Here is a 25,169-nt window from a genome sequence, read left to right as displayed (position 1 = left end):
TTCAAAGTGAATAAAGATTTTATCTTTATTAAAGACAAGACAAATATGTAAAAATACATTAAATTCTTATGAGCAACAATATTATCGTTTGAGGAAGAACGTCTGAAAGGTTGTTTCTCTCTATTTTTAAGATACGTTAAGTGTTGCATGTGTCAATTATAAATGTAAATATTGTGTTCTTTATCTCTTTTCCGCAAATAGAATAAAATTTTAATTTTATTTTTAGTTAAAGATGAGATAAAGGTATGCAATTTAACGCTGATTTTTACAGATATAATAGGATTTCCGTGCTAATTCGATAAAAGAAAAACTATTTTATTGTCTAGATCATTAGAAACATTATAAATGATTCGAATGATAGAGATATATTTTATAAGAACTTGACATGCCGGTTTTTAAGAAACGTTGTCACTGAATTAAGGGTTTAATACCTATTTTAAAACCAATCAATAAAGTATTGTAATCTAAATTTGTAGTAATCAACTTACTCACACATCCACAATTTCAAATATTTTGTGTTTATTTCTATCATGCAATGAACTGAATCCATTTTGAGACCAATTGGATCTAAAATTAGATCCAATTGGTCATTTTGGGACCAATTGAATCGATTAATTAAACAAATTTACAGTTTAAAGATCATACATAAAATTAATCTATAAAACTTGTTGCATTTTGGAATTTTCGAATACTTTCGCAAATGAATAAATTCACAGACATTATGTAGGTATACTTTTTGATATATTTAGTCCAAAATTTCATGCAAATTTGTAATTGCAGGAACGAAACTGTATCATATTATTATAAACTATATATTATTATAATGCACTTTTAATAAACCGTAATTGTATGAATTCAGATATTTAATTTTAAGGTTTTCTTCCAGATTTTTGATTTTAAGATGAATTTAATTTTTAACAGATTTTAAATTATCAATTACAAAGATAGATAATATAATATTAAAAAAATTCTACATTTTTCTGAATTAGGAAAGAACAGCTCTTGCTGATTACAGCAATTTATTTTTGTGTGTGTATTTCCTGTTAGACGTCTTTAGCTACCAGCTATTTCGCTGGGAATACTGGTTGTATTCCATTTCAATGAAACATTTTATGCATAACCTAATGTTTATGATTGCCACAAAAATATTTTTAGAAATTAAATTGCGATAATCATTAAATGAATTTAATGTTTGTCATAATCAATGCTTAAAAATTAATTGTAAAGGATAATTAATTAAAAAGTAATAAATATTAATGAATGCATCAAAACAATTAACCAATAGACTCAGCACATAAAAAAATAATTAGTATAATAGCTTTACACCTGTTTGGTTTATTGTTTGTATAAAATGGAATTCAGCTCTATGCCATCATAAGGCTTTTAACAATTAATATGCTTGAGTAATCTTTTAAATTGCGCGTTGTCTTTTACATTAATGTAATTTCACTTTCCAATTCTTCATGTAAACAGCACAGATAATAAGTAGAATTTTAATATTAATCTTAATAAATAGACAAGGGAAGAAAATCATGCCATAAAATGTTTGATGAAAAATTGAGAATAGCTTAACTTATAATTCAAGCCTATTGTTGAAAATTATGCAAATAATAATAATAATAATAATAATCAAAATGTAGGGAAAAAATTGTGCTAGAATCAAATTAATATCATTAAAAGGAATTTTTTTAGAAAAATTTTAAAGGCTTTTAAAAATTAATTTTGTGATAGAATATAATCGGGTGTTATCGTAAAAAAGAAAAAGAATTGAATATTCTGACTAGTTAGCTACACATGCTAAATGACATGCAACAATTAATACCATGCATTAGAGCAGGCGAACAGGGAAATCTATAAGCTTTCAAATTAAATAAATTTGGCGAAAGATTGGCAGTGATTGGGAATACAGGACTTTGTCTTAGCATTTCCCTCCCCACTCCTCCCTTTTAAAGAGTGTATTGCGAATAGTGTTTTTGAGATATCTCTAAAATGGAAGTGGGAATGAAAAACCTGGAATCAATGATGATATATCTAAGAAATCATAAATTTTCCTAAGGCGATTGAGGTTGGGGGACTAATTCATGTATTTTTCTAATTTGTTTAAATATATAGATATTTCAGATGGAAATTTTTTTAAAATAATAAATGACATTTTTTTTTCTTTTCCTTTATATAATGCTTTTTCTATTACAAAATATGTTTATTTAGAAACTTTTATTATTTTGGGGATCTATATATTAAAATTAGTTGGATAATTTATAAAATATTTAAAGCATATTGAAAATTAATTCTATTTAACTATCCTAATTGCTTTTTATAATTATTTACAATTCTGTCTAGTTGTAAATGTTTTATAAGACCTTTATTTTTAATTTCATCATTTTAATTAGTTATATCATATGTAGATTTTTTTGTTCATACATATAGAAAAAAGAAGGAATTCATCTTATAAGAATTCAATGTAATGTCATGTATATAATTTCGGAGAAAATCCATTTCACTGAATACATAAATGTTTCATTTATGAATACATTCGCTGCCGCTTTTCTAACATGGAGGAAATATTGAAAGGTAACGGCTGAATGAATTGTAAAATTAAAAATAATCCCAAAAATCGTTAATAATTTACACATACAATAAACAGTCCTATACAATTATACAAGTATAATCGTATATAATCAAAAAATATTATATAAACCAAAACTCATCATGAGAAAAATGAATTAAATTTTTTCTTTCATCAATACCATGATATAAAATCCATCCAATTTGTCTGTAACTTTTACAAAATGTTAACTATTTATTCGAAATTGTTTAAAATAAAAAAAATTACAAAAAATTTATTGAAATAAAATATTATGCCTGTGCAATGACTATTTAAAGAAACAACCTACGAATGATCAATATTTCAAAAAATCATAATCATAACAACTTCAAAAAAATAAATACAAATCTCAGTGAAATTTAAATGCATATTTTTGCTACAAACATAAATTAACAATGCAGATAAAAATACGAACACCTTTACTTTGATTGTTTTAGAAGCCTTAGTTTGGTAAAAACTGTACACAAACAAAAGCCAAAAAAAAAAAAAAAAGTGTTTTCAAATTTCCAGTTTTATTAGGAAAATATTAATAAGGTTGCTTATATCATTTCAGTTCAACTATACGAATTTGCAAGTAGTAGAAAATATAATAATTCATTTTTTTACTGGGCTCTGTTTTAGCAGACGATCTGAAAAGTTGGCATGGCAACATTATTTTATAAAATATTTGAACCATCTTGAAAATTAATTCTATTTAACCGTCCTAATTAGTTTTTATAAACATTTACAATTCTGTCTAATTTTAAATGAGTTTGTAATCAATAGGTTTTTTTTTTAATTTTATGTTTTTAATCAATTATATTAGATGTAGATTTTTTTTTTGTTCATACATATGGAAAAAGAGTGAATACAATTTTAAAAAATTCAATTTAATATTAAATGTTTAATTTCGGAGATCCATTTTATTAAATACATGAAATATTGTTTCTGTTATGAATACATTCATAGCCGCCAGCGTAATATGGAAGAAATATTAAAGAAAAGAGATTAAAATTATAACTTTCAGGATTTAAAATTATAACTGAAAGCCTATTTGTACTTTAAAGTTTAATTTTAGCTTTCCAATTTATATTTTCAAGCCAAATATTTTTATTTTTACTTTTTAAACAGCGTGATGTTCTCTCTTATAAAAAAAGTCTTTGTAAATAATTGAAATGATAAAAAGATTTTTTTATGAATTTCATAGCATATCTGTGTTGTTGGCCATAAATCTTATCTTTAAAAGAACTTATAATTGCTTAGTTTGAAGGACTGAAAAATACAAACAATTTTTAAATAATATTTGCATACAGAAATTTATCAGAAAAAATATTACAATTAAAGCATTTTTTAACCGAAAACATATAGAAAAAGGTATTAATAGGAATTAATAATATAAGTAAAGTAGATATTAATAATGTAGTTATTCTAAGAAATAATAACTTTATTTTAAATAAATATTTATCACCCTTGCCAAAAATGACAATAATAACTATAATTGAGTTAGTTTCGTTCCATATATAACTTCTATTTAATTAACATACGTATAATTCGATCTGCATAAAATGTCATTCAGTTTTCAAGCTTAATAATTAATTAATAATTACTTTAACTTGTTTTAACCATCATATTATTTTCTAATCAGATTTAAATAATATGGAAAAGTTTGTTTCCCAAATCAGCGCATTTCACTTTATTTGAGATTCTTAATTAACCCTATAAGCACAAAGTATTACTACAATGTCTCCTCCATGGAAACCCATGCTCTAAATATTGCTCAATGTATCGTGTTGCCATAGTAATAAGATGCTTTACAAAAAGCACCTTATTTTCTATTATTTCTTGTCGCTCTATTGAACTCTTATTACAAGACATTGCACAATAACTCAAAGATATTGTACGAACATTCTGAATGACAAATAATACTGTGAAGAGTTTGTAAAAATCTTTTTTGTGTACTTTGTACTCGAGAGACAATTCGTATTGCTCTAGTTATACCAAATGCTAATTTTTACAACTAATTAATAATTATAATAGAATTTTCTTTTAAATACTTAAGTGCCTTCGACTGAATAGAGAAATAATTATTATTCATTATTTTAAACAAATTTAAAGAAAATTCCTCTTTTTGCTGTTAGAAAATATAATTGTGGCTGCCTCATATTCAATGCATTGCTAATTTTGGATATAAAACAACATGAAATCTTTTGATTATTATTTCTTTTTTCAAAAACACTGTGAAAAGAAAATATCAGAGATAGAAAAAAGTCTCCCGAAGCATCTGAATTTTTTCTAGTCCCAGTCTTCTGCAGTGAGAATAAATAATTCTCGATCAGGATCGTATTATTAAACAAACAAATAAACCAACAACCCAGATGCACCAAAACTTTAGAGGGTTCCAAGTTCAAAAGATTTTTTTTTAAAGTATTTTGAGAGTTATTTAATTTTGCGCTTTCATTTAATAATAAAAGACAAGACAATGAGCTTATTTAAATTAAAATCAAGTATTATGGAACATTCCTAATTAATAATCTGTATATATAATCTGTAAGTCATATATTTTTCTATTTTATACTAAAAGAAAATTTAATATTTAAAATTGGTCGATTCTTTTATTAAATATTATTTAGATTTCGTTAAGAAAAGTTTTGCCATTTTTTAAACTTTTTGTTTAAAATCATTTTAAATTTCAACTGTACATATTTACTTTCTCATCTACATATAGAAAAAGTATAGAAATCATAAAAAAAAAAAAAAAAAAAAAAAATCGACCGCGAGATTTAGGCGAATTTTTACGTTTTAGTCCCTTGAGTTCGAACCCCCAAAGTTCGAAACACCCATTTTTTTTTAAATGATTGTCTGTCTGAGACAAAGATAATTCAAAAATGGCTTGAGCTAGATGATAAAAATTTAGTATTTGGTTTTTACACTAAATTTGCAGATTTCTATCAAATTTTGTGTAAAATCTGTTCAGAGGAAGTTATTCCAGTCAAGCTAGATGCATTGCTCATAAATTCTTCAACAATTGACCCCTCTGTTACCCGAGAACTTGCCGTAAGAGCCTAAAAGAGAGGAACTGTTTTCCTAGATGCTCCAATCTCAGGAGGTAAGTGGAAATAGCAGAAGCATTCAAATGCAATGTCTTAAATGTATCATATTTGGCATGTGATTTTGTGACTATAAATGTTGCTCTTTGTCACATTTTTGTCTCAATCGATTGAGAAAAATGTGTCTAAAACAGAAATTTGATCTTCGATAATATTAATTCCATTCAAAGAAATAATCGCAAAATCTATGAGGATGCCTCGATAGATTCAATAAAAATGCTAAATTCACGTTATAAATTAATATTTTGAAACTATTGTACGCCAATGACAGTTCTTTGGTATGAAAAGGGGATTAGAGAATGTGCGAGACACTTTTGGTGAGACCGCTCTCACTGATTTTTATGAGCAATATACTGAAACCAACTTTTTAGAAAGTGACCTGAAATTAAGCAATCTGATATTTCAGTATGTCAAAATTTGCTACTTAAAACTGCTTACATAAAACGTTAAATTAAACTAATTTTTAAAAAATAATAGGTTTTGAAAACTTGGAGAGAAAAGGGGGCCCCTGAGACTTTCATCTCCTAAAAGACCTAAAATGTTTAATCCTACTCTGCTTTCAATGCTTGGGGTCACTTTCAAGCCCCTCTATCAGATTTGGTTATAAAAAAAAAAATACCATAAACGTATCAATGTTTTGATTCCAGGACGGCCCCTTAAAACAGCCCCAGGGGCATACCTCCATTGCTCTTCTGGATAACGCTACGTCAGCCAAACATCTATCCAAAATAAAACAGACGCCTTTATTGAATCTTGAAAGATTAATTTAATATATTTTTTGATGTCTAACAGCTTCAATTTTGTTTTATTGGTGTAATTAAGAAATCTATAATTTTCAAAGATTATTTTAGAAGGTGTTTTGCTGAAATAATTGTAATTAGTGACGTCCATGATTTGATTCTTTGTTTATACGTCATACAATTGACCAATCACAGCAGTTGATTATATTGGTATGGTTGCTGAATGAGACAGAATTTTCCCCTGTTCAGTTGCGCGTGTGGCAGCTTCGGAGGTTGGTCGTCTGCTGTTTGTTGCATATGTGACGGAAACGAAGGTAGTAAACATCTCAAAAGCATGGCAGCCAAATTTATTTACTGTAAAATTGCTTGTCGGAGTTTGCTGACCAATGTGAACAGATTAAAAATGCATCAAAAAAATTTCGGTACATATTTTAGATTTTTGTTTATGATAGATTGCATCTGTTACGTAACAAGTATTAATTTCTGTTTACCATATTTAATTTAATTAATAGATTTATTAATGTATTAATAATTATTGAGTAAAAATCATTGAAGTTAATGATTTTCTTCATATGTTTTTTTTATTTTCTTTTATTACTCACATTACAAGCTCAAACAACCTGCAAAAATTAATAGGTTTTTGTTTATAATTTTGAAGCAATTATTTTATAATAATTCAAAATTATTAACTTCAGTATATGCCTGAATTAAGTGAATGCGATTATGAAAATCGCAGTGTACAAATAACGACACGTTATAAATATTTTTATTATGAGTGTACTTATAAATAAAGAAATCTATTTAACAGGTTTTCTAAATTCCTACTTAGAATTTTGATTGATATTTCATTTAAGATTATTTTAAGATCTAATTCAAACATAATTTTTGTAATTTTGCTTTTGAAATGGGAAGATTCTGCTTTTTTATTAAAATGACTACTTTGTTAATTTTCATCACATAATTGTAGTAGACAGTAGTCGATTTAGGTATTTTCTGGCCCTATGCAAGGAACATTATAGATTTCCTATTTTAATAAACTGATCACTTTAGTTTGAAACATCAACTCATTTTCAGTTTAACATATAAATATTAATAATTTATTTCAGATTAATTTTTTATTTTAATAATTTTATAAGAATGTTTGTTTTTATATATTTTCACTCATTATTGCAAATCATTTGTGTTTTTGCAGATATATATATAAATAGACATTTGATTTTTGTAAACATTATAATAAAAAAGTGAACGTAATTGAATAAATAGGAATTTGGCCTATTTATATTTATATTATTTATGTGGCAATTAGGCTAATACTATAAGCATGTGACCCTCTCAATACAGTGACTTTAGTGAAAAATAATTATAGATTTTCATCATTTGGTAATAGTGGAAGATGTTTGTCAATTTTCGATGTTATCAATTATTTTCCTACATTGCTTATATTATGCATTCTAAATTAATGAATTGCCAATGGCCATAGAATGAGGCCAATAATGTTTTTCAAATTCTCTGACTTTTTTTATTTATTATTTTATTTGATGTCTGAAAATCTTTACAAATATATATTTTTAATGAAAAAAAAATTAATGTGGAAATTTAAAAATTTTATGTGGAAAATTTAATGTGGAAAAATCAAACACTCATTATTATCATAATTATCTTTTTAAATCAAACAGAAGTACAAAATTAACCTGAATATATTTCAGAAGAAAAAAAATCTAGTTCTTTTCAATTTCTAAAATTATTTAAATCTGTAGTTGATTAGGTCTTGCATATGGTGAATTAATTCTAAAAATGATGTATTGAAACTCGGAGAGCTTTAAAACACGGAAATTCAACATTATTAACTTCAGCTTTTAATTTTTCATGTTTATAAAACATCATATATGGTAAAATAAAAAGGAAATCAAATTTAAATTTTAAAGAATAATAGATATAAATCATCTATTTTTTTAAAAAAATTAAAAGTTAAATATTTGTAAGTTATGCATATAAAAAATTTGCAACTTCATAAATAAACATTAAATAAGGCTATCTTATAAAAGTATTTTGTTTGTAAAATGTATTGTTACAAACAATAAATGCTGTCTAATATTTTTGTAACCATTTTAGTCTCTCCTTAAAATTCATTTTATAATCAAAGATTATTATCATTCATAAACTTAGGATATTTGTTATGTATTCATAGAACAGAAAGTTTTTAAAAAGTCTTAAATTAGATTTTAATCTTAAGTTGTGTGTGTTTTTTAATTGTAGCATTATCTGCATCTAGATTTTCATCTGCAATATGTTAAGAATTAATGGTATGATTCTTGGAAGCATTGCTAAAAAAATTATCAATATTATGAATACTAAATAATTAAATTTACTAAATTTTCAGTGTATTTTAATTAAACTTTTTACCTATATGTTCTGCCATTCCTTGAGATTGGTATAGATGCTATACAATTTAAATTTATATAATTTATTATCTTCACTGAATTAATTGGAGAAAACTCGAATAATGTTGTTAATTCCTTTGTGTGTGCCTGTTCTCAATTGTTACCATATACATGATGGTAACCATTAATTAAATAAAGTATTGTATTGTTTAAGTACTGAAATTAATCTTTCCCTTAAGAGTTGTTTAGATGTTGTGGTCTAGTAAATTAAGAAATTATATGATTTTAAAATTTCAATCTGAAGATTGCAAGTTTTATTCTCAGGCTAAATTAGCATTCTAGCATATATATATATATATATATATTTAAATATATTTCTAATTCCAGTCTAGCTTGCTATTTAAGATTGCCCTTAAAACAAAATACAAATATGAACCGGCCCCCTTGAAAGTTCTTAAAGGAGCCTTCTTATCCCTATGCTTGCCCTTGATCATTAGTATCTCATGAACTTGATTGGTTAAACTAGATCATATCGCATTAGTCACATTAACGTATGTACAACTTAAACATAGGTCACTTTAATACCTTCACAGAACTAATTGGTAGAACTCTTTAATTGCACTGTTGGTATTTTTATTTCTCTGTCCTGTAGTATTACCAAATGTATGATAGTTCAGTTTATTGGAAATCATTAACTCCATTAGCTAATGTGGAAAGACAAAAATCATTAGCTCCTCAAGTGGTAAAAAGAGATTACAGATCTTTTATTTTGCATGAAAAAAGAAGATACTTTAGTATTTGCATTTTTTCTCATTCAAGATAAACTGTTATTTTGTTGAGTCATAGGCTAAAAAAATGTTCTCGAGTTCCCACTACAAATATATAGAATTTTATTTAATTATTTATTTTGAAGATTCCAATATCAAAATCGAATTTGCAAATATATCCAAAGATTAATTATTATTTTTTGTAATATTCTAGGAAGATTGGCTTCTTCTGTTGGATTCATAGGACTAGGGAACATGGGCAGTCATATGGCTAGAAATCTGATGGTGAAAGGTCATAGCATAACAGTATATGATGTACATCCAGAAAGGATTACACAACTTGTAGACAGTGGTGCATTATTTGCTCAGCATCCAGCAGAAGTAGCTCAAAATTGTGATCGTATCATTACAATGTTACCCTCTAGTCCACATGTACAAGAAGTTTATACTGCTGAGCAAGGAATTTTTCAGTGAGCATTTTTTTTTTTTTTTAATTTTTGTATTTATTTTTAAATTTTATGTAGTGAATTTATTTATAGTTTCATTTTTAGAAAATATAAAAATATTACATTATATTTTAAATATATACTTTTAACTGTTTTATGCAGTTAGAATCAAATAATATATCAAAAAAAAAAGTGCACGACAAGAGATTAAAGACATTTAAAGAAATGTAATTTATTTTAGATGAGCCACATTTGATAACCAGCAGGACTAATTGTTCCTAAAAATTTCAGTTAATATATTACTTAACAAAATATTTTTAATGTTCAAATTAAAAACATAGTATTTACTGTATTTGAAGTCTTATACCATTCTGTCCATTGTCTGCATTTTTTATTTATATCTTTATGCATCCAATTGTATCTTTGTAAAGAACAGTAGCATTTAAAAATGGAAGCAGTTTTTTAAAAAAATTCAACATTGTTTAATTCTGGATTCCTAATTTTGAAAAACTACAAAATTAAAAAATTGTATTAAAACTATACCTTAACTAAAAACCTTAATACCTTAATTAAAACTTACCTACTCAATATGAAAAAAAAAGAGAAAAAAGCCAAATCTTTATATCTTGATAATCATTAATAGAGACAAAAAAGCCAGGATGAAATGTTGGTTGTAACAATGAAGATAGTTTTATTCCAATTTATTTTTGTAAAATATGCTTGAATTATTCTTTAAAATTTAAATAAATTATACAAAAAAAATTAGGAAAATTGAAAAGATATTTTTTTGAATTTTAAGAATTATTTTTATGCCATAATGTTTATCAAAGTTAGTGCGAGGAAAATGTCAGCATTTCTCTTAAATTTTAATTAATGAAAAATTCAAATGAAAGCTGTTTTGAATTGCACATTTTCGCAGAAAAACATGCATGCACACTCTCATTTTTATTGGTAGAGATATATTAATGCTTTGGCCTAATTGAAGACCAGAAAACTAGTTTTTATGCTTAATTTTTATTTTGTCTCTTAAAATATATTTCTTGATTCTCTGCAATTCATTTCAGTAAGCATAAATTTATTGGATAATCTTCATTATAAAATTACAGAATTGAAAATGACAACCTCCATCTATTTTTCTTAAAGTGAGATTTGAACATCCATTTAATAAAATGAATGAAAATTTTTATTATTTTCCTTCGATATTTTAAATACTGTTTATGTAGTTATCAGTTTATTTGAATTAAAGAGCATATGAAAGTTAAATTTTACTTGTAACAGCAAAGTTGAACAAGTTTTGTTTAATTCAGTATATTGAGTTTTATAATTCCTACATTTATAAATTGGCTGATTATTATTTTTATTTAATTGTGCACCTTTTCTCGGTAAAAGTGATATAATAAACATTTAAAGTAAAAAAAAATATTTTTATTAAATATGTTATGACCCAAAATTTTGAAATAAATATAAATTCAAAGATCCAACTAATCATAAATTTCTAAACAAGAAACAGACTTAACAGTACTTTCCATTTAAAAATTGTTCTTTTATTGATGGTTTTTAATGATCAAAATAACACTAGTATCATTCAACTCATTTTTTTAATGTATTTCAGATGCATCAAAAACTCTTACTGTTTGTAATATATCATTTTATTTATTTCTTTTAAAAATTTGTAAACTTTTCCTTTTATACATATGCTATTTATTTACTTTTAATAAGCTGTTTACAGTGCTACAAATTTGTGTCATTGATCTCTGTATCTGTTATTAAAATGTATTTCATCAGTTATTTTAAAAAGATTTCGTATTAAAAGTTAGTTTAAAACAAAACATATGTTTACAAAAAAGTTTTCTTCAAATTAATTCTGTAATTTGGCATAGTATAGTCAATTTGATCTCTTGTGCCAAATAAATTTAAAATCTAATCCAATCAGTATTAATATTGTCTCTCTCTTTTTTTCCACTTAAATGGTATTTTAATCTATTTTAAATAGGCTATAATGAAACTGATGTTCTTTAATATGTCATTTCTTAGACAAGTCAAGCCAGGAGCATTGCTAATAGATTGTTCAACAATTGATCCCTCTGTTACCCGTGAACTTGCCATAAGAGCCCAAAAGAGAGGAGCTGTTTACCTAGATGCTCCAGTCTCGGGAGGTAAGTGGAAATAAGACACCATTTTAGACAGTCTGCAAATTGGCCATTCAGAATTTATACTTGAATATTTTCTTGCTGGAAAAATTATTTTGGTGCGCATTATACTTATGGCACAACAGTTTTTTGCATCGTTTTTAAAGCTTGTTTTGTTTTTAAATAAAGCAAGAATATTAACAATATTGTTTGATAAAGAACCATATTTAAATCTTTTAGGCTTTTTAAAATCAATAAGATTTTATACTTTTTAAAACTAATTTTTATTATTTGTTATAGCCTTTTGTATTTTGTTATTGCTGTACCATAGAGTATTTTGAAACTTTGTTACTAATAAATTTAGAAAAATGGTGGTAATAAAAGTGTTGCAATATTTGATGATGCATTCAGTACTAACATAAACACTTTTGTACTCTAAAATACCTAATCTAAATGAGGAGGTAATTCAAACCATAAATGAATATTATATTAGCATATGCTATTTCTTCTGTTGGCTCAAAATCAAATGTTTTGTATGTGTTTGTATTTTTGAATTTGATTACTTTGACAATTATTTGATGGATTTGTGTTTTCATCAATGTGTAAATGATTAATCTAAGGGGAGACTATTTGTGAAGATTTTACCATATATTACCAATGCCCTTTTCCCCTTATTTATGTTACATAAAGCATATTATTGCTCAAAGAAAAGTTCACCAAAATATTTATAATCAAATTGTGGGATTAATAAAAAGTTTGGGTCCTGCATGAAGCTTCACCTCTGTATTGTAAATTACTGCTATTAAAAATGGTTTGAATTCTTCTATGGTGTGCCTAGTACTATTATGAATATTTATATTTCAATTGCAAATCTCATTCATTATCCTTTGTCTCTACATGTATTGCCGCATCACTACATATGTGATAACTAAATTTATTTCAAGAACAGTTCATTGTTTTACAAAAACATTTAATTACGTGATATTTGGCAAGTAGTTCAAAATCTCTTCCTCAACACTATAGTGCTGAAAATTAGAAATTTCAGGATCCTACTTATTATGTACTGTATATTTAGGCCTAATGCACATTTAGTTTGTTAAATAATCTCCTGCTGGTATGATGCAAACATTTATTTAAGGAATGCTTATTATTTTGCTGCTGATCATTAGAATTACTAAAAATATCTAAATATAACTTTAGTACAGTTTTGAAATTGGTTGTTAGTTTTAACTTAACTATTTCTGTATCAAAATCTCCACTATAAGATGTCTGAGATTTCCTTAAGTTATATTCTGAAGTTTGGTTTAAACTATTTTTGTAGGTGTGAATGCTGCCAAAAATGGAACCCTCACATTTATGGTTGGTGGAAAAGAATCTGAATTTGAAGCTGTTAAAGATCTCCTTCTTTGTATGGGTGAAAATGCTGTGCATTGTGGTGATGTAGGTACTGGTCAAGGTGCAAAAATCTGCAATAACATGGCTCTTGCTATTTCAATGATTGGAACATCTGAAGCCATGAATTTGGGAATCCGGTGAATACATTTCATTATTTGTTCATATTTTTTTACAATAATACTTTAATATTTCACATGTAAAATAAAGCTGAAAATTTTAAGAAATATGGTATGGAGTTAAGTAATGATTAGAAAACTAAAAAAAAAAAAGTTTTTATTGCCTCACTGATATAGAATTGTTAAAAATAAATATTTACTCAAAATATATGTGCATGCATAGTACCGTTTCCTCAGTATTCACTGGAATTTAAATTATTCCAGTTTTTAAATTTAACATGAATAGCACTATAATTAGCAATAACTTAGTCATTTAAAAAAATGAAACAGCTGTAGGGTGTTGGGAAATCTGTCTGGAATAGAATCAGGTAGGGTAATTGGAGATTATAAGTACAGGGTGCGCTGATGAAAATTTAGTGAATTGGAAAGCATTTGTTTTGATTTTAAGACACTCTTGGAGAAAAGATGAACCCCTCCCTCCTTTCCTTTAAATGAAGTTTATTTACATTAGTTGCAACTATGTTCAGAAAAAATGAAAACTAAACCTCTATAATTTCATTTTTGGTCTGTACAAGGTTATTTACTTAGCAAGTAAAAAATATATAGTAATTCTTGAATTGTTATATGAAATACTTCAAGTTTGATTTTATTCTGAGAAATAGGTTTATGTTCTCATTTATCTTTGATATTTATCATTAAGAGTTGAACAGCTTTTTTAGTATAACAAGAATCTATTTTTTATATATTTAAATATTCGATGATATGAAAAGAAACAATTTTAAATCTAGAAATTGTGCATTTGTTTCTTTTACCAAAAGATTCTTTCATGCTAAATTAACACCTGACTTGGAAAAAAAAATCTATCGTATAATCTACATATGTATTACTTTTCAAGAATGAAAGTTGTTTAATATCAGGTATTTTAGAAAACTGATGATGAAAAGAAGAATAATCGATACTGATTGAGAAATCTAAAAATAATAATTTAGACTTCTTTCAACTAGAAATGGTGGCAGTGGAGATAGAGAAAGTAATTGATCTCAAATAATCTACAGCCTATTTTTAAACATTTTTTTTCATTGATTTCATAGTATATGCTAGAATTATCTATATATATCTGCTGGATTGGTGGTATTAATGGTGATGAATTGACTATGAGGTTTAAGGAGCATTAATTTGAAAACATTAAAATTCATTTTAAAAGTAATTACCAGTTTTGCTATTTCCTTAAATCTTATAAAAGCTATTGTCTTAATTGTTAAAGTAGATTTTTTTTAATCTTTAAGAACTTTTTTGAATTTTTAAGAACTGTATAAATGTCAGAGATAAATAAATTAAATAATAGATAAATATGCTACTAAATAATAAATTATGCTACTAAATTGAACTTCTAATTTTTATGTCTGTTTCTTATCTAAAAATTTTGCTTGTTGCGTTTCATAATATATCTATTTTTAAGTTCTTTTGCTAACATTTGCCATTATTTCTTTTCAAAATTGGAAATAGATTCATTATAAATCATTCCAAATAGAAAACTAGAAATAGTTATGTTAATTTAAGAAATATTCCATGAAGCAATTAAAATTTTGATTGAACAGGTACTTGGAAATAGTGCTGTGTGGAGTAGTGGTCAATGAAATGCATTCTGAGTCAATTTACAGTACTTTCTCAATATTTCAAAATTTATTATCTTCAAAATTCTATTATTGTGATCAAAATTCAAAATGTATATTCTAGCTACTGAAAGTTTCTGGGGCAATTGAAAATATTTCATTAAGTATGGGTTGATTAGTTAATGATTATCTGGGGGAAAAAAAGATGTTTCAACAAACCTTGTAAAATTGAACTTGCATTAATATGAAATATAGACTTCTGCATTTAATGCTATCATTTTAAACTGGAAAAAAGGCAACATTTGAATATTTGTTCCCAGTTGACCCTATGTTTTGAAAACTGGTGTTTAAATGAAGGATTGATGTTTTGAATGAAAGATACAGATTTTTTAATTTCGATTTCTCTAATTATTTGTGAAAATTATTTAATTATTTTTGAACTGCTATACCTTTTAATGTTGTTATATATTTGCAATCAATTTTAAACAATTGAATTATTACTGATTATTATACTTTGTTCCACCCTAACTTGGCAGTAGAGTATATTCTAGACATGCCGAATCACAGTCATTGTCAGGGGAACTGGCAACGACTACAAAGACTTTAAACTACAAAGTTACTAGAAATGCAGATTGCTGGCGAAGCTTTATATCGCAAATTTTTTGCCAAATAGTAAATATTTATTAACTTTATTATCATTTAAAATCAGAGAATTAATTTTTTTCCTTATTTTCATTATTTTGTTCAATATTATTGATACATAATTTTAATAAATCATTGCAGTTATTTCATTTCGTTTCATCTTTTTTCAAAAGAAAACCCGAAATCTTTCAATGTTCTGTAAAGCATAGCTTGGCTAATGTTTTTTGAAAATATGTCTGTATCATCGTTCACATCTTTTAAAACTTTATCTAATGTTGGGATCTCATTTCTCCAGGGAAAAAAAAAAAAAAAAAAAAAATGTATGGATTTTTCGTCAAATACAGGATAATGTAAAATCATCATATTTTACAAGACTTGAATGTTTACCTACTGAGCCTGATTGTTTCTTTACATGTGTACTCAAAGGAATTGGTGCCTTTATTTCTTTTTTCAAACGGAAAACTGTTTGCAAAACACCTGTAAGATGCGAAATTTTATCGACGATTTGATTGACAAAATCTTGAGGGTTTTCTTCTCAGAGTTCAGAACAAACATTTAACATGTTTCTGTGTCCTGCACTTTTTGTTGATTTCACTCGTCTTGAAGGTGTGTACAGCGCAGTCGGTGATAACAGACATTTTAGCAGTGAATAAAAATGACGAATTGAATAAATATTCAACAATCAAAACTAATAACTACTAATGTAATTAACAGTATCAAAAGTATCAGCTGGTAATAAAGCGAGAATAAAAAAGTATGAGTTATGATAATAACGGTTGCGAACTGAATGTAGCAAAGCTGGCGGAAATGTATAAGAAAAACGCACCAACTATTTGACATTGAAGACCGGTTCTAGCCAAAGTGGAATTCATTATATCAATCATTTCATTTTATTCGTTTGCTTTATTTACAAAATGCTTAACAGATAAGCACTTCTAACTTGAGAATAATTTTAAATACATACTGATAAAAAAAAAAGATTTCTGTAATTTATGATACTGTTTGATAAATTTGTGCGCATATTAGCTATTTTAAAGTCAAAATTGATGGGGAACTCTTTCCCAATGCGGAGCGTCACATTTTCTGCCTTTTACAATACTGCCAAGTTAGGGTGAAATAGAGTATAGATTTTTTTTTTTACAATTTTCACTTTTTTTTTAACAATATTTATGTGAAATAAACAGTTTTGAGTTTAAACATACATTCATTAACCTCAAAACATAAATTCATTAGTTGAATTTTAGATAAACTATTGTATTTAGATCATATTTTTTTAAACACTTCCTGTTTTATACATCTTTTAAACCTTTAATAATATATTTAAGTTATTGGGTCAAGAGATGTTGCATTCATTGTTCTTACTTGGTACTTATATTTTACATAGGTTATATATATTATTACTTACTTACATTTTACATAGGTTACCCATTATATATACTAGAGGATTATTATGTACTAGAGGAAAAATTTAGAAATCTTACTTTTTATACAGTCCTCCAGTTTTATTAATCATATTTAGTAAAATGTTCTTCACATATTTGTTTTAACCCAAAAAAGAATCATTTCATTGTGACAAAAACTGATCTAGTTATGAAACTTTGAATTTCATTATTTTAAATCATTCAGTATGTGCCTTGAAGAAATGCCTTCTATTTATTATTGTACTTTCTTAAGGCTTGTAATTTAATGAGTTTTTCTAAATATAACTAATAGAATCAAGGCTATATAAAAATCTCGACTTTATAATTCATTCAAGCAATGTTATTTGAACTAGTACATTTATTAACTCAAATAACAAGAGTTTTTTTTTTTTTTGCATCATTTAATGCATTCTTATAGGTGGAAGTATATGTATCTCTAACTGATTTTGGAATTAGCTATTTGATTGCAATTAGAGTGAACACCTTGTATATTAAGCAGCTTTCTATACAAGTAGATTCATGTTCATTCCATTTCTTTTAGAATATTTTATGTTAAATATAATAATTTCCTTTTACATTGTCTATTATATGTCTTGGAATCAATTGTCTGTATCTTTTTAAATTATTGTATATTACATTAGTGTATATTTATTAACCAGCAAAATTATGATATTTCTATAATGAATACCATGGAAAAAAATGGGAATTTTTCAGTTCTAATAATTCTCTTAGAATTCTGAGTTGATGCAAACAATAATAACAATATTTGATTATGAATAGGCATGCATAATTATTATTTATTGGGAAATGAATCTGTTAGCAATATATAGAAGATAATTGCAATAGATGAAGTCTTTTCCAAAACAATTTTGATAAACTATGTTCTAATAAAAAGAAGAACCTATAAAAATTTCAACTCTGCACTGAATTTGTGGCAGTATAAAATGTTAAAATAATCAAACAATTTTTCAGCCTAATTTTTCAGAAACGAATTAAAATAATTTATTATTATTATAAATTAATGGAAAGATATTTCATCCTCATTTTGTAAGTTTTTTCAAAATGTGCAAGAATATATATATATTTATAAAATGGAATAGAAGCTCCTCTTTTGTTTTATGGCATCTGTATTATTTTTACCAAATAATAATTATTGCTTTTTGCTGTTTTCTAATTTAAAAAAAAAAAAACATTTCAGGTTAGGATTAGATCCAAAAATGATGGGTAAGATTCTGAATATGAGCTCAGGAAGATGCTGGGCAAGTGAAGTCTACAATCCTGTACCTGGAGTAATGGAAAATGTTCCTTCAACTAATGGCTACCAAGGAGGATTTGGTACAGCTTTAATGGCCAAAGTAATTTTTACATGAAATTTTTTTTGTGTTAAATTAAAGCCAGTAAAATATGAGATTATCAAATTTTGTTAATATAAGTATCAATAACCCAGGTGGATTGAGACATTAAAACTTCAAATAAGTTGTGATTTAAAATATTTTTTTCTGAAGAAATATTTGTATAGTGGAAGAAAAATAAGTGATATTAACTAATCATATTATGTGGCTTTTTTTAAGGAAACAAAAAAAAAATGATGTAATAAATGCACTTTAGAAAATAATTCTAATCTTCTAAAACTTTTGTTCAGTCTCCTAACTTCATCAATCAACCTGTAAAATATTCTTGACACACTAACGTTTTGAGGAAATGTAATTCTGCTCTTTGGCACTAAAATGATAGGTAGGAGTCATTAATTACTTCAATTTCAGCAGTTGCTTCAAGGAAAATCCGCCAATCTCTAATCAACCATTAATTGATCTAAAATAATGAGATTTATAATTATTTCAGTTTTGGTTGCAGATAGTGAAATTTTTAAAATATATAAATCTAAATATGTTAATAATATTTTGTTAAATATTACTAATAGTGATATATAAAAATTTAAACATTATGATTCTTTTTTCAAATCTATATTTATTGACTCTAACAGAATGCAATATAATCCTTTGCTCCCTTTAAAACATTTATTCAATTTGAAATATATGACTACCTAATGATTTAGAGATTAGCTATTAGGCTAATTAGGTTAATGTTGATATCCTATGTCCCTCTCTCTTTCTCTCTCCATACATAATATTTGGCTTAAAAACTTAAACAATTGTTGATTTTAGGGAAAGAGAGGTTATTTTTGCCATGAATTCATTGAAATGCTTGTTATTTCAGTGGAATTTATATTTAATAACTTTATTATAATATGAAACAAATGTTTAGTCTCTACATTTTTAATGATTGTCAATAAATCTAAACAATGATATTCAAATATGGACTGGATAAGATAGGTTTATTCATGTAAAATAAATTCTATAATATTTTCGAGATTTTTTATGGGTATTTTATCATAAGTAACATCTCTATGCCATTCTTTCAAAATAATATACATGTACTTTTAGAAATATGATTTATGATAGTCAACTGTTGTAAAATTCAGCCAAAAGAGTATTATTTTCAATTACATATATACAATTCATGCTTAGCTTATAAAAAATGGACATATGGTGAAGATTGGAATTTTATTTTTAAAAACCCATTCTTAGTATTTCCTGTTAGTGTAAGTGGTAATCAAATCTTGTTGAAATTTCTTTCAAATGTCAGATCTGATTTTGCTTGTAATATTTGATGATATTTGCTTAAATGTTTATGTAATTTCACTATTTAGTAGAAATCAAACAGGATATAATTTAAATTTAAGACTCTTAATTCTTTATATGTAATTCTGCTGAATCAAAATGGCAAACATTTTTACATTAAAATACTGAGAAAAAAAATTTGCAGTTTGCTAAAATACTTAATTTGAAGTGGTATTTTGGAGTTATTACTTTTTGCTTTGTAAACTTTAACCTTGGAAAATATCAATATTATTTCATTAAGCATGAAGTTTCAGTCTGAAAGTGCATGGATTCTCTTCACTTTCTAGTTATTTAAGCATTCTAAGCTTTGTGACTTAACTTTCCTTACAATTTGAATTTTATTTATTCTTTCATGTGACTTAATGCAAAAAAAAAAAAAAAGTGTAAAGGAAATGGAATTTGAAATATTATTTTTAATTCTATATTAGTTAATATAATATCTTATTATAAAGTTTCATTGAAACATACTTCAAAACATTTCCATACTATTATATATTGTTTTTTTACTGTTTAAGCCTTTCCCCCCATGTTATAACTGTTTAAAAGAGGGGAATTCTTTAATTTTAATGAGGAAAACTATATTGATTAAAGTAATTTTCTCAAAATTTTGATTTATGGATATGTATGATATTTTCTCTATTATCAGTACAAACCACTAATAGCCAAAGGCTCTCTGTTTTTGATTTTTTATCTTCATCCTGTTATATTTCTTTGGCTTTATCCTGTCTTCTGCTCTATACATATTAAATAAAAAAAGTGTATTATTCTAGATTACTTTACTTTCCTTTCATCTTAGTAGGCCATGTTGTATGTGTCATCATTTGTATATTTCTTCCATTACATTGCATTTTTTAAGAATTTTTTTGCGTGTGCTAACAGGATCTTGGATTAGCGCAACTAGCAGCAACAAAGACATCATCCCCAACTCCATTAGGTTCCTTAGCTCATCAAATATACCGAATGATGATAAATAGTGGATTGTCAAACAAAGATTTTTCTTCTGTATTCCTGTATCTACAGGAAGGACACACTTTTAATGGGAAGAAATGAAGGTATTCATTTATATTATATGCTCATTATTTTAAGTTTTATTAGTAGATTTTATCAAATATGTATGAAATAAAATTTCAATATAAATGTACTATGTACTAATAATAAAAGTGAATGTATGTTGTGTTGGTGCTCTAACAGGCCAAACTGTTTAGTTTGTGGTTGCCAATTTTGACACATGCATATCTTGGCTGTGTAAAAATACTCAAATCAAAGCATTTTTTTAAAAAATTGGAATTAGAATTTTCATGCATTAAAAATTTAGCTGAATTTTGATGCTTTTCTGTGATAACTTTCAAATATATTATTGTACAAAATTGAAATTTACACTATTTCAACATTTAAAAGATTTGCCTTTCTAGTGATGCCAATTTGATAGTCATGCAAATTATTTTTGAGTTTTTATTATATATATATATATATATATATATATATATATATATATATATATATATATATATATATATATATATATATATATATATATATATATAATATTATTAATAATAATAATTATTTAAAGCATTATTAATTATTAAATTAGTATTTTACATCATATTGTGTTTTATCTGTGCTTAGCAATGGTTTCATGGATGTTTTTTCCCCCATACTTATGTAACAATGGTTTTATGTTTATTATTACTATGTAATTTTGCAAGTGTCTGAATTTTCTTCAGTTTCAAATTTGCTTTTTTTTTGTTCAAATGAAATTTAAATTTAAATTCAGCTGAAAATTCCTCATTGCCTTTTCCATCATAATAGTCAGCTTACTTGCATGTATAACATCATGCCAAACCAAAATTCTAACAGATTTACACACACACAGTGTGAGATTTGCAGCTGTAGGTAGTGTGTGTATTACAAGGCCGTTCTTTTATTAAGTTGATCAATATAGTTTCATATTTTTCACATCTCAAGGATTTATTTAAAGATTTATTTTCTGTTTTATTAATTTTGTGAAAAGGTATTTATATTTATTTATCCATTATGATATCAGGCTTCCAAATATACAATATTATTGAAGCAGATTTTTGATTTAGTGAATGTAATGAGACATAAAAACATGACAGATTATATTTGCTAATATTATTCTAATATTTTATCATTCATAGATTTTCTATTTTTTACAAATATTTATTTAGAATAACAGCGAAAATAGTTTTTTAATCAACCTGTTAGTTACCCCCACTTCAGGCTATTGGTTTTACATGGCAGCTCAGTCTTCCTTGTTGAAAATCTACCAGTATTTGCATCTGCCATAGAATTATATTATAAAAGATTCAAACTTCTAATAAAAACATCATAGTTTTGATTTGTCTGTCTTTATTTTAAAAATTTACCTTTTAATTATAAAACAGCAATAACGTGTAGGCAAAAAGAAGTATAATCAATGTTGTTGCAATGTGCATGAATATAAACCCAGTTACTAAGTTCTGTTAAAAAATATTTTTAAAAATTTAATAAAATCAGATTAAAAAACTGTACCAAAATTTGTATCAATGGGAAAACTAATTTCTGAATTTTAAAGTGGCGTAAACAGGACTTTAATACCATAATATGTTTTAATATTAATGAGGGAAAATGTTAACATTCTGATTAGTTTTATTAAAATTTTCATAAACACTTTCCAAATGTATCAGTTCAGCAAAAGTATGTGTCCTTGTAGAAATAAATTTCTGTCCTTGTTTTAAATTTTTTTTTTTTTTTGTGATTGTTGCATTACATACAAGAAAAAAATTATTAAAAAGGAAACATTTTAAGATGTGATAATAACATACTTTTTGCCATAATTTGAGGAAAAATTATTATTGGTTGTGATTCAAAATGCCCAATATAAAATAGAGAATATAAAAAATGCCAGTTATTATAAAAACTTCAAATTTCAGTAAGAAATAAAAATTTTGGTTAATAATATATTTATTTTATATTATCTAAAACTGTTTTGCATTACCTAACAACTATTTATTTATCTCACTTTGAATTGATGAATTTTATTATTTTGTTGCAGTTATTATAAGCAAAATTTTCTAAATATTTATTTATATATTTTTAAATAGAAACATTAATTTTCATCATTTTACTCTTATTTAATTTTGAAACTTACTTTGGGATCATTGGAGTTTGACTTTAATTTTATTTACAAAATTACCAGAAGAAATTTTTAAAATTAAATTCCACAATGAATTAACTAAACTGAAAACATATAATTCGAAATTTTTTATTTTATAATTCTGCAATGTGTAAATTGAAGCTTTAAATGTGTTATAAATGAAATTTTATATGTGAAAAAAATGCACAGCAATTTTATAAGATAAAATATCAACTGCTAAATGGAAATCTTAACATTTTATTAATTCCATACGATATTTATTTGTAATATGAAATGAATAAAGATTATAATTCTTCTGTTACAGGTTTATAAACACCTTCTATACTTATGAACAAGACCAATCTTGTAAATAGAAAAGGAGGCTGTAAAACGTCTGGCCAAGCTGTCATGTATTTTATACTTTTGGTGGAATTTGTATTTTTTAAATGTGTTTACCCTATTTTACTATTATCAATTTAGTCATTGAAAATCTCAGGGTAAACTGTTAAGGAATTCAATTGTGTATGTTAACAATATCTTGTTTGAACATTTCTCCTCACATTTATGTTTGTGAATTAAATGTTCATTTTCCTAGCCCTGATATTTCTACATATAACTGTTTGAAGAAATTAAAGTCTGTTTTGTTTGTCTGTATTATCAAATTTATGTATGAATCTTGTATGAAATTAAAAAGAATGTTTATAGAATTTTTATTCAGTGTTTTTAAAATTTCTGATTATTAACATATAATATTTGTTAACCTCTGCATTATAGGGTAAAAATGAAATCCCTTGTTCTTGAAATGTGTTGCAAAAATCAAGTTTTTAGTGATGCCAGAAAATAATAATATGACATCTTTGTACTTTATCCTATATAAAGAAAAAGTATTGTAATTGACAAAAAGTTCAAACTTGAGATTTTGATGAATCTTAATGTTTTACTAGTCTCATAGATCAAAAAACACATATTTGAAATAATGTCCCTCATTGATTCATACCAGGTAGTATGAAAGAAGTAGTTGGATAAAATTTTTAGTGTACAGATTTAGCATCTAAAACTCAATTTTAAAATAGAATCCATCAAAAGTTTGATTCTTGAACATCTATTTTCTTCATAGAAAAATGCAATAACTCAAACATACAATCACTTAAATAAATCAAATGTGGTATGTGATCTTGTGACAACAATTATAGCTTTGTGCTGAATCTTGGTATAAATTTATTGGTTAATAAACATCTAAAATACAAGTAGATTATTTTCTGGTACTTGTATATGAACCACATTCCAGCAATCAATTGCCAAAAATTGCTGATTTAGTAATAATTGTCTGCCAATGGCATGAGATGAATACAGAAGTATCTGCTTTCGTCACTATATACTATGAAACACACAAATCTCTTATAGGATCTCTAAAAATAAAAACTAGGACACTTGTTGCATTCACAGTCCTGCTCTAGCCCCAAAATTTTATGAGGTTGAAAAGAGGAATGACACTTTTATTAGAGAATGTGCGGGAAAGTCTCAAGCTCCCGTTAGTTGTGTTTCCCTAATTATTTTGGAATTTTAAAATTATTTTTATAAATTTCACATTACAAAAAAAAAAATCTATATTCTAATGAATACATAAAAATAAATTCTATCCCAAAAAGTTCAGCTGTATTTGAAAAGAAAAGACATTCTATAGCGGATCAATCAGTATAGTTACTGTCGAATCTGGGACTCTGCCAAAGTTATATTTTACAATGTCTATTGGGAAATCAGGAGGGTGGTGGAGAATAGGTAACTACTGATGGCATATCTAACAGTTCTAAGTATTGTAAGATATAAAAAGTAGCAAAATCAGTACTCAATGGCTGGAGAATGCATTTTCTATATTTTTTTCCTCATACATGGAAGCATAATTTTTGGTAGTACTTTCGAAAATGGGTTTTAGTGCAGGAAAGTGAATTAATCATGATATATGTATGTCTAGAAATTATAAGTTTTCACATGAAAGAAAAAATTGCAA

At 25.7% G+C, this 25,169-nt stretch overlaps 1 protein-coding gene across 1 annotated transcript; it reads left to right on the top strand.

The window, feature by feature from the left end:
* The first annotated feature begins 6,666 nt into the window (after nt 1-6,666).
* On the top strand, nt 6,667-23,868 carry LOC129976685 (3-hydroxyisobutyrate dehydrogenase, mitochondrial-like). Its single transcript, XM_056090389.1, has 7 exons — nt 6,667-6,853; nt 9,794-10,049; nt 12,060-12,181; nt 13,476-13,686; nt 18,540-18,696; nt 20,902-21,074; nt 23,487-23,868. Exons 1-6 carry the CDS (start codon nt 6,766-6,768, stop codon nt 21,070-21,072), a joined length of 1,005 nt encoding a protein of 334 aa, XP_055946364.1. The 5' UTR covers nt 6,667-6,765; the 3' UTR covers nt 21,073-21,074; nt 23,487-23,868.
* The last annotated feature ends 1,301 nt before the right edge of the window (nt 23,869-25,169 follow it).

Source organism: Argiope bruennichi, chromosome 7 (genome assembly GCF_947563725.1).
Source record: "Argiope bruennichi chromosome 7, qqArgBrue1.1, whole genome shotgun sequence".
Taxonomy (NCBI): Eukaryota; Metazoa; Arthropoda; class Arachnida; order Araneae; family Araneidae; genus Argiope; species Argiope bruennichi.
Note: the sequence above shows the minus strand (reverse complement) of the source record. Positions and strands in the feature narration are given on the sequence as shown.

Coding starts and splice junctions, on each gene's coding strand:
- LOC129976685 (XM_056090389.1), top strand. CDS start 6,766: ATGGCAGCCAAATTTATTTACTGTAAAATTGCTTGTCGGAGTTTGCTG. Junction 6,854..9,793: donor AATGCATCAAAAAAATTTCG/GTACATATTTTA, acceptor GTAATATTCTAG/GAAGATTGGCTTCTTCTGTT. Junction 12,182..13,475: donor AGATGCTCCAGTCTCGGGAG/GTAAGTGGAAAT, acceptor CTATTTTTGTAG/GTGTGAATGCTGCCAAAAAT.